General features: G+C 36.3%; 2 protein-coding genes across 4 annotated transcripts; one reads left to right on the top strand and one right to left on the bottom strand.

Annotated features, from left to right (window-relative positions):
* Positions 1-926: 926 nt before the first annotated feature.
* LOC109172521 (farnesylcysteine lyase) lies at positions 927-4,505 on the top strand. 3 transcript variants are annotated; one of them, XM_019321678.1, is made up of 6 exons: positions 927-1,020; positions 1,058-1,572; positions 1,669-1,842; positions 2,642-3,001; positions 3,115-3,316; positions 3,789-3,993. In XM_019321678.1, the coding sequence occupies exons 2-5, from the start codon at positions 1,075-1,077 to the stop codon at positions 3,292-3,294; spliced, it is 1,212 nt and encodes a 403-aa protein (XP_019177223.1). In that variant the 5' UTR covers positions 927-1,020; positions 1,058-1,074; the 3' UTR covers positions 3,295-3,316; positions 3,789-3,993. The 3 variants fall into 3 exon arrangements, with proteins under 3 accessions (XP_019177223.1, XP_019177221.1, XP_019177222.1); XM_019321676.1 differs by lacking the exon at positions 3,789-3,993 and adding an exon at positions 4,072-4,505 and having other exon boundaries at positions 928-1,020; positions 3,115-3,290; XM_019321677.1 differs by lacking the exons at positions 927-1,020; positions 3,789-3,993 and adding an exon at positions 4,072-4,505 and having other exon boundaries at positions 1,031-1,572; positions 3,115-3,290.
* Positions 4,506-4,705: 200 nt separating this feature from the next.
* Positions 4,706-6,451, bottom strand: LOC109172520 (AAA-ATPase ASD, mitochondrial-like). Its single transcript, XM_019321674.1, has one exon. The coding sequence runs from the start codon at positions 6,389-6,391 to the stop codon at positions 4,802-4,804; it is 1,590 nt and encodes a 529-aa protein (XP_019177219.1). The 5' UTR covers positions 6,392-6,451; the 3' UTR covers positions 4,706-4,801.
* Between the last annotated feature and the right edge of the window lie 3,422 nt (positions 6,452-9,873).

Genomic DNA, 9,873 nt, shown 5'->3' with positions numbered 1-9,873 from the left:
AGACACGCACCATGTATGATTGAATAATATTCAATTGAAAAATAAAATAGTTAGTAAAATTAAATGCTCGAAATAATTTAAAAACACATAAATCTTATAAATATTAGAAAATGAAATTTTAAATTTTGATGATAACAAATATTATTATCTAGCATAAATTTTTTTTTTTAAAAAAAATGCATTGAACATAATAGATTTTGTGTTAAAAAAAATGATTTAGCTTTTAGCAAATGCAATTAACTTTTCTTATAATTTATTATAGAGAATACTCATTTTGGTCCCTCAACTATTGAGTATTATTTAATTTAATCCATGACTTTAAAAATTACCCAATTTGCTTATCTGATTTTAAAAATCGCACTCAATTTGATCATTCGTTACAAAATCCATCTAAAGGCTATTAAGTCAAAGGGTAAAATAGTCCATCCATTATGTTTCACCCTCTTTCTTAGGCGTGTCTCGTTGCACCCCTTCCTCAAGGTAAAATGAAATATTTGATAATATATACTCGCTCTGCCTCGTTTTATATGTTCTACTTAATATTTATTGGTTAAACAAACTCTTTTTTCTTTGTTTATTTCTTATAGTATTTTTTTTAAATTATTTTTAAATTTAATTTTTTATGTGTTTAATATTATTTTTAGTGTAGTGTCTAAATATATAAATTTCATATATTAATATTAAACTTAATATTATGAAAAATTAAATTAAAAATAATTTATTTTCAAAAAAAATTTAAAAATAACTTCAGTCAAGTCTCGTTAATGATTCAGTCACGTAAAATGGGATAGGGAGTAAAGTCAAGTCTCGTTAATGATTCAGTCACGTAAAATGGGATAGGGAGTAAAATTGGTCTAATTAAAATACAAGCAAGGTGGACCGGGCAAATGTATTCACCGCCGTTGCCGCCGCATTGTTGGTTAAAGATATGTAGACAGAAACATTAACCCACGGCTGCGCCGCTGGTTCGCAATCCAGCGCTCAATCTGCAAGTTGACTTTACAACAGCATACGCAGTAGGTTACTAGATTAGTTACAACACACATCGCTCGTCCAGCACAAATCTTGACCAAAATGAAGACAACTCTCGTTTCTTCCTTCTTCTTCCTTCTACTGATTTTCACATCCGAATCGCAGCGATCTCCGCCGGAAGTATGCATACTCGGCAGCGGGATCGGCGGCTCCTCCGTCGCGCATTTCCTCCGCTCCTATTCCAATCCATCCCAACCCGAAATCGGCTCCATAAGAGTCATTGAGCGCCACGCTGTCGTCGGCGGCCGCATGGCCACGGTCACCATCGCCGGGGATACCTTCGAGGCCGGCGCCTCCATTCTTCACCCGAAGAACTACCACGCTCGCAATTTCACTAACTTCCTCAATCTCAACGTCAAAACCTCGTCATCCGAATCCGATTCCTCGTTTGGCATCTGGGACGGCAATAAATTCGTCTTCAAAACCATGTCTTCCAACTCCAAGCTCCCGATTCTTCAGAAGCTCGTGTCTTTCGCCAATTCGGTTCTCATTTTTCTTCGTTACGGGTTCTCACTATTTCGGATGGAAAGTTTTGTCGAGGTGCTCCATCATTTCTCCACTTCATCACCTCCCTATATAAGCTTAATTGCCTCTGTATGTGTATTTTCCCAGTTAATGCTTGAATTGTCTCAACAGGGTGCTGTGAATGGTTTCTTGAAGTACTATGAAGGGTTCGAATCTCGACCGGCGTTTGAGGATGTCGAGGAAATGCTCAAGTGGTCGGGGCTCTATAATTTGACAACACGGACATTGGAAGAGGAGTTGACCGATGCTGGCTTATCTACTACACTTATTCAAGAGCTTGTCACTGTAAGTAAAGAAAAACAGTTCCAATCACATTGATTTAGCGGCCCATTAGTGGAAGGAACCACCACATTGGGACGGATACCCCACAAATATGTATAAAATGATACTTTAATGTTGTTATAATGAACTTATTGTGTGTATAGAATGAAATGAATAGCAGACCTCATACAAATATGTATATTGTGAAATGAACCTATAGTAGAATTAAAATGACATTTTAGTGTTGCTATAATGAACTTATTGTATGTATAAACTGAAATTGAATAGCAGAGCTCATACATGTATGCATATTGTCAAATGAACTTGTTGTGGAATTAAAATGATTTGTGTTGCTATAAAGAATTTCTTGTGTGTATAAAATGAAACTAGATAGGAGAGTCATGAAGTATAATTAAAATGATATTTCAACATTACTATAATGAAACTAGTGTGTGTGGAAAGTGAAACTCAAGCTTTGGTCTTGTGTCCTTGCCCACAATTTACCATCCAAGAACCGACTGAGCTGCCTGTGTGAGCAATTTGTTTGTTCTCTGTAGTAATGCAAGACTGCTTTTTTCTCTTTATGTCTGTAGTTTTGTATTGATTTGTTGTGTACTTGTGTTGTATGGTCAAAAAAACTACTTGCTTTATGTGAAATCAGTAGTTTAAACCTGGGCATTCCCATCAAATTGATGTGCAATATGAGATTGAAGCAAAGATGAGTCTAAAATGTGATTTGGGTATTCACCTTTCTCTTCCTCTATTGAAGACAGATCTGTAATGTCTCAGAGACAGAACATGAGTGACATCTTTTCTTGTACAGGTTATCACAAGAATCAATTATGGGCAAAGTGTCTCTATGAGTGCTCTTGCTGGTGCTGTCTCACTGGCAGGATCTGGGGGAGGTTTATGGTCGGTTGAAGGGGGAAATTGGCAGATGGCAGCTGGATTGATCAATCGTTCGAATGTTGAATTGCACCTCGGTGAAGAAATAGAATCTGTCTCTTATTTGGGAGAGCGTTACGAACTCAATACAACAAAGGGAGCGAGTTACTTGTGTGAAGTTGTGGTGGTTGCTACACCCTTGGATGAATTGAACATTCGTTTTGCACCTGAAATTTCAATCCCCGAGAGGAAATTACAGCACACACACACAACTTTCGTTCGGGGTCTCTTAAATCCTGTGAGTACAGTGTGATCTGATAATTTGACTCATTTCCTTGATGCTTTTTCATTGCGTGCTCCTCTCTTTACCATAGTCAACTAACTACTGATTTTATGTTTCGCTTTTGCAAGTCTTATTTTGGTTTGAAGTCAGTATCATATATTCCTGAGTTGGTGGGCACGATAGAGACTTCTGAAGTTCCATTTTCAAGTATCTCGGTTCTCAAGCAATACAGCGAGCAAGATATGACCTATAAAGTGTTCTCACGGAGTTATATGGAAGATGATTTGTTGGATCTCATCTTTAGGTAAAAATTTTATTTTTGCCCCCTCCCTCTCTCTTTATGCTACTAACTTTTTTGCTATGTTTAAAGTTTAAAAATCCCAATTAATCAACTTTAATTTTGTAACTGAATTGCATCTGGTTTTTGTAGTCTACAACTTGTTAATGTGTAGCCCTATCTTGCATTAAAGGGGAACTAGGGCAAAACACTAAACTCATGTCATATTGAGAAGTGTCTTCATGGCTGCTGGTCATTTGGGGGCGAACAATAATGAAATTGGGTATTGAGTTGGTTTTCAAAAGTCAAAAAAAACTTTTAAATAAATCCCAACATGTTGTTTTCGTGCATCGAAACCCAAAACTCTATTATTGACTTGTAATAGCTTGTTACTAGGGTTCCAGCGAGACTCCGGCTAACTCTGACCCGGTGACTGATGAACTGTTGCCAGTTGCCTTTGAAGAAGGCAACCATCTGATCACCTTCTAGGTGAAAAGGTGACCAGTGCTGATGAGAAGGTGACCACTCGCATTCTTCAAAGGCAACCGGCGACTGTTCGTCAATCACCGGTGTCGGAGCGTCTCACAGGAACCCTAGTGACTCGGCTATTATAGGAACCGGTTTTAAACTTGTAGATGACAAAGGAAAATGACTATGTTTCCTTGAATTTGTTGAGATTGTTTTAGCCATACACGGGGTGAACTACAATCCAAGTTTATGTTTCTACTCTTGTACCCTGCTTTAACCCCCTCAACCTTGATCAACTACCTGTTTTCTTTAAATCTAACTCTTGCTTTAATTCTTGCAGTGTAAGAAACGAAACACTCAAAATAGACTGGGCTGCATACCCGCATTTTAACGCTCCCGAGGTGTTTGCACCTTTTATGTTGGACAGTCAACATCTGTACTATGTGAATGCCTTCGAGAATGCGGCCAGCACCATGGAAACCAGCGCTGTATCAGCTGAAAATATAGCGCGGCTAATCCTCTCGAGACTCGCTGACCAAGCACACATGACTTCTTCCGACTTGGAGAGTGCCGGTGATGACACATCCAAAATGCATGCTGAGCTGTAAGCTGGGAAGGGCTTCACATCACCATGTATCTTTTGTGCTAGTGTAAATTTTGCTAAAGTAGGCTATGCCTAAAGCTGTATACTTGAATGTGTATGTACATATACTAATAATTTGAGCCACTTTTGTGTTTTCACAGTAATAATATGATCAGTGTGTTAATATCTCACCACTTTCATCCTTGCCAACAGGTTGGAGTTTCTTTTTCCTGGGTGCTGAATCCATGAAGAGCTTAGCCAAAAACAAGATAAATATTCCAGGATTTAATACACACCATTCTTTATTTATATGATGAACTGTATAGACAACAATTTTACATATAACACAGCCTAAAATGAGTATTACATATCACACAGCCTAAAATCTATGTACGATATAACTAATAATTTAACATATCACATACCTTAATTTATGATTTTATGTAATGCATATTTGTTTTCCTAAGACTTAGACCCCACCAATCTACTAATTATCATTCTTTGTATTCCCATTCTCCTTTGCATTTCCATTTTCTTTTACATTTCCATTTTCTGTAACCGAGCTTTCTGCTTTCTTGTTGTCTTCTGCTGCTTGTTTCTTCTTTCTGTCTTCCTCTTCCTTTGCAGCCTTGATTCTCTCTTCTTCCTCGGCTTTTAACCTTGCTTCTTCTTTTGCAGCTTCGAGAGATTTAATCAATCTCTTCAGGCAGGTGTCTGCTTCCTCTCGAGCAGACTTGGGCATTAAACTCTCAGCAACATCAGCAGGGGTGATTTTAGTTTCCCCGAGCAAACGTTTGATTTCTGGAAATAGTTGGTGAGATTCAACGTCCAGATAGTTGTTTACCAGCACCTTGAAAGCTTCAAAGCAACAATAGGACAGCTCGATACGGTTGTCCATCCTCCCTCTCCGTACCAGAGCAGGATCGAGCTTTTCAGGGTAATTTGTGGTGAAAACTATGATTCTTTCTTCTCCAATGGCTGACCAGAGTCCATCGATGACATTTAGAAGACCGGATAGAGTCACCTCACTGCCCTTCTTCTTCTCTATTTCCTTGAGTAAGTCCTTCTTGATTGGATCTTTCTCTTCTTTTTCCTTGTCTTTCTCTTCTTCCTTCTTCTCCCTCTGCCCTGTTAAGTCAAGAGAGCAATCGATATCTTCGATCACTATGATGGACTTATCTGAAGTTTCTATCAACAGCTTCCTCAGATCGCTGTTATCCTTCACCGCAGTCAACTCAAGATCATACACATCGTAATTCAGAAGGTTGGCCATGGCGACAATCATGCTAGACTTTCCTGTTCCAGGCGGGCCATAGAGGAGATATCCACGCTTCCAGGCCTTTCCTATCTTGGTGTAGTAGTCCTTTGACTTGCTGAAGTTGAGAAGCTCGTCCATGATTTCTTGCTTCCGGGTTGGTTCCATAGCCAGGGTTTTAAAAGTGGAAGGATGCTTGAAGATAACATGGCTCCATTTGGTACTCCTCCACCCATGCCAGTGATCACTCTTGTTGTTGGTGTAAAGCTTCCGCTTCCTTTCCCTCACAGCCATGGCTTCTCCCTCGTCCAAAACATGTTTCAGGTAAGACCGTGTAATGATGTCTCGATTCTTCCTATGAAACTTGAGCTGGAAATACCTCTTCTCGTCCTCCCTAGGAAAGTACGAGATTGTCTGTCCCCTGGGTGGGTTTTGGTTGGAGCTCCACCACACCTTAATCCCTTTGTACTCTTCCACCACCTCCTCGTGGTCGTCCATGCTGAGAATCACCGGCTGGCTGCTATCCTTCACGCCTTTCGCCACCAGGCGCTTAGCATTCTCGGAGGAATTGTTGCCCAGGTACCTCTCTATCGCCACGAACACTTTGTTCCTGTCGAAGAGGCTGGCGAACGAGCCATCCCCTTCGAACTCATGGAAAGTTATGTGGATGTATGGGTAGAAAAAGCAGTAAACTTTCTGAGCATAGGTGAAGATATAGATTTTAAGTTGAGGCGGGAAGTAGTTTCGGTACAAGGACCAGATGAGCATGAATGTTGCGATTGAAGAGCCTAGTTGAGGCCAGACATCCCCCATTATCATCATGTTTCTTGAATTCCTAGGTTTAGGAATGAGTTTATAATGGATTTGAGGATGTTTTAGTGGGTGGCTTAATTAGCACCTGCTTAAGTGCTTATATAGAGAAGCAGAGGAATAAATAGTTGGAAATGTAATGTAATGACGTCGCTGTGATAACCTCAGGGAAGGTTAGGTGAGTCAAAATTTTTGGTTTATCTTAATCTCATGTTGATTGTTGAATATAATTGTTGGATATTGGAAGACTTGGGGTTGTGATTTATCACTAGTTGATCAATATAAATAAGAACAAATTTAGGTACAATGCTAGTAAAGGCCCCTTTGATCAAATTATGCGTTGACAAGTTCAACATAGTTCGAGTATGATTCTTGTACTCGAAAATTATAAGTTTAATTTCTGTCAACACTCTCACAGTTGAGTACGTTACACAGAGTTTTTTTAGTATGATTTGCTGATACACTTATGGTGTAATGTTATTGCAGTTATTGTGGGATAATCACTATTCTAGGTATTTTATGAGTAATTATAACAAGTAATGTGATACTGGATGGTTAAGGCGTAGTGGGTTATATGATCATGTATATATATAGCTACCATGTAAATGTATATGGCACTGGAGAATAATTGAATTTGTCTAGAGACATTCCTTTTTTTAACTCTCTTTTTTTGGAGTTGGGCTGCCACTCGAAAATAGTCATGTCTCTTCTCTCCTTACTTTATGAAGTTTAGCCCTCGACTTGAATAAGAGCATCCCCATACAACATTTGGGTTGTATCAATTGGTGCTCTCATTAAGAGTATCTCCTAAAAAAAATTATTTTCATGTTTGAGGCAAGAAAATTATATACATATATACATACATATATATATATATATATATATATATATATATATATATATATATATATATATATATATATATATATATATATATATACACACATATATATATATACCTATGTAAATGTGTAAGGCATTGAAGAATATATCGACTTTGTCTGGAGACACATTCCTTTTCGTATCTCTCTTTTTTGGTGTTGGGCTGTCACTTGAAGTACAGTCATGTCTCTTCTCTCCTTACTTTCTGGAGTTTAGTTCTTGACTCGAAGAAAAGCATTTCTATACAACCTAGGATTGTATCAATTACTTTTTTATCCAAATATCTAAGTATACCAAAAAAAGTTACAAGTTCAATTCTTATTAATATTATTTTAGTTGAACTTAAAGCTAGTTTGGTTCACTGAAAAATATTTGAAGAGAAATAGAATTGAATTCTATGGAAAATGGATTCCATTTGTTTGGTTGAGTTTAGAAAGGTAAGGAATAATGAAGATAAAGACCAATATACTCTTAAAAAGATAAATGAATAAATAGGTACCTCGTACCTATGTAATTAAGAAACTTTCATAAGGGTAAAATGGTTCAGTCATGTTATTTTCTTTCCCAAGCCTTGAGGAAAACAAAATCCCACCGCTTTGCAAAGAATTCATTTTCCTCAACTTGGAAGAATTCATTTCCTTTGGAATTTCATTGTTTAGTTGAATTTGAAATTGTAAGAAATAATGAGTATAAAGACAATTATACCCTTACACAATAATACAACAATAATAATAGTAATTAAAAAAGTTGGTGATGACATAATTGTCCCCCTTGTTTTCCATGGAAAACAAAATACCAAGGGGGACCAAGGAAAATGTTTTTCATCCAATCAAACAAAGGAAAATCTAGTTTCCTCAAATTTAAGGAAAACATTTTCCATACCACCAAACACCTAAGGAAACATTTTTTCCTGAAAAATGTTTTCCATCCAACCAAACACCTCCTATGTAGTTTTCAGGTTATAGTAATGTCAGATTTCGCCACCTACAAAAATAAATACATTTAGAAAAGGGACTTTCGTAATATTACATAATGTTTTTGGTGAAATTGGAACCCTAGCTAGTATTAGGTCAATTATAAGTCATCATCCGTTCGTATATACAATATAAATATATAATGACTTTTAGAATTTACGAGCTGAGGAGTCTAATTTGACTATGCTCATGCAGCTCAGGGATCATGAAAACAAAAAATTGGGATACAAATTACAAAACAAGGAGAAACGACAAATTATATTTGACTAAATAAATATGTAACTTAGGAACTAAGTAGGTTGCTAATATAATTGTATGATCAGTTCTTATGGTATTTATGTGCTATTTTAAAGAATTCTATAATAGGTATTATTTTAAATAAGAATTAATTTTTGCCGGCATGAATTGTGTTAAATAAAACCAAACACCTAAGGAATTAATTTTAAACATTTTCCATACAACCAAATAGTTTTGTTACTTTTTTTTTTTTTTTTTTTTCTAATTTTTTATTGGACGTTACTCTAATTCGTCGTAAATAGGAAACAAAATAATCCTTATGTCGGATTGGTTAATGTTTTAATTTTAATAATATGAATCATCTCCTTGTTTGTTTGTGATTAAAAGGCAATTAGGTTATGGGCGCTCCCTATTTCTTGGTAGCCAACTTCGATTTTGATTACTTCTTCCTAATAAATCCACTGTCTGCTAATTGTTAAACATATTTATGGTAATATAAGGCCAATGGACACTCTTATACTAAATAAATTAATTAAAAAAACAGAACAAAACAAAAAGAACGACTTGGCGTTCGTTGCCGGGTCCTCGTCTTCTCAGCTTGTAATATTGATTTTTATTTGTAGAATAGGATTCCAGCTGGAAATGGCTAAAGTAATAGAAGTGAGTCTCCAACTGATAGTCAGAAGACTAATTCTTGTCCCAACAGTCAACACATTAAGTGGTAGGGGATTAGGGGACTGGTCAAATGGTTTGTTTTGTTCTATTCAAATGGGTGAGGATTGAATCCCCAACTTCATGCTTAAGGGACGAGGTGTTGAACTACCACGCCAACCATGTTAGTTTGAGTACTACTCTATTACAATGTAATATCTGTCCATATATATTTTTGAATTACAAACATGCCATTGAACTACAAGCTATTTTAAAAAAAATAAAATTAAAGAATGCGTCTATCGAAAGTAATTTCATTTAAACAATTAATAACATGTTTGGTACTAATTAATTTAAAAACATGACAATTAAATTCTTTAAAAAATATTTCAAATATTTGATCGAATTGTTTAAATTTTCTCAATTTTTTTTAAAGCACTAATATATCTTACTGATTCGAACCTATGACCTTCAATATGGAAGAGTCATAGTTATGGCGCTCGACCACAACATCTTTGGCTAATGTCTATGCTTCTAATCTCCCATGGATTGCAAATTTCTCTTTTATATAAATCAAATGTACAAAAAAAGTCAGTATTAAAAACACGAATATAAATCAAGATATAATTTAGATTTGAGACTTATTATGTTTTTTAGATTAGATATATTACCATCAATATCCGTGTCGTGCGGAGTAGCTAGAGTGAATTTGTTTGGCATGTAGCAGTAGATAAAAGGACAATGTCAACG

The sequence above is a fragment of the Ipomoea nil genome, unplaced genomic scaffold (assembly GCF_001879475.1).
Source record: "Ipomoea nil cultivar Tokyo-kokei standard unplaced genomic scaffold, Asagao_1.1 scaffold0418, whole genome shotgun sequence".
Classification (NCBI taxonomy): Eukaryota; Viridiplantae; Streptophyta; class Magnoliopsida; order Solanales; family Convolvulaceae; genus Ipomoea; species Ipomoea nil.
This window is presented reverse-complemented; position numbering and strand designations above follow the sequence as displayed.

Bases quoted from the DNA above. Each gene is read 5' to 3' on its own strand.
- LOC109172520 (XM_019321674.1), bottom strand. From the start codon at position 6,391: ATGATGATAATGGGGGATGTCTGGCCTCAACTAGGCTCTTCAATCGCA.
- LOC109172521 (XM_019321676.1), top strand. From the start codon at position 1,075: ATGAAGACAACTCTCGTTTCTTCCTTCTTCTTCCTTCTACTGATTTTC. The intron at 1,843-2,641 runs GTAAGTAAAGAA...TTTCTTGTACAG, and splicing joins TTATTCAAGAGCTTGTCACT to GTTATCACAAGAATCAATTA. The intron at 3,291-4,071 runs GTAAAAATTTTA...TAATTCTTGCAG, and splicing joins TTGTTGGATCTCATCTTTAG to TGTAAGAAACGAAACACTCA.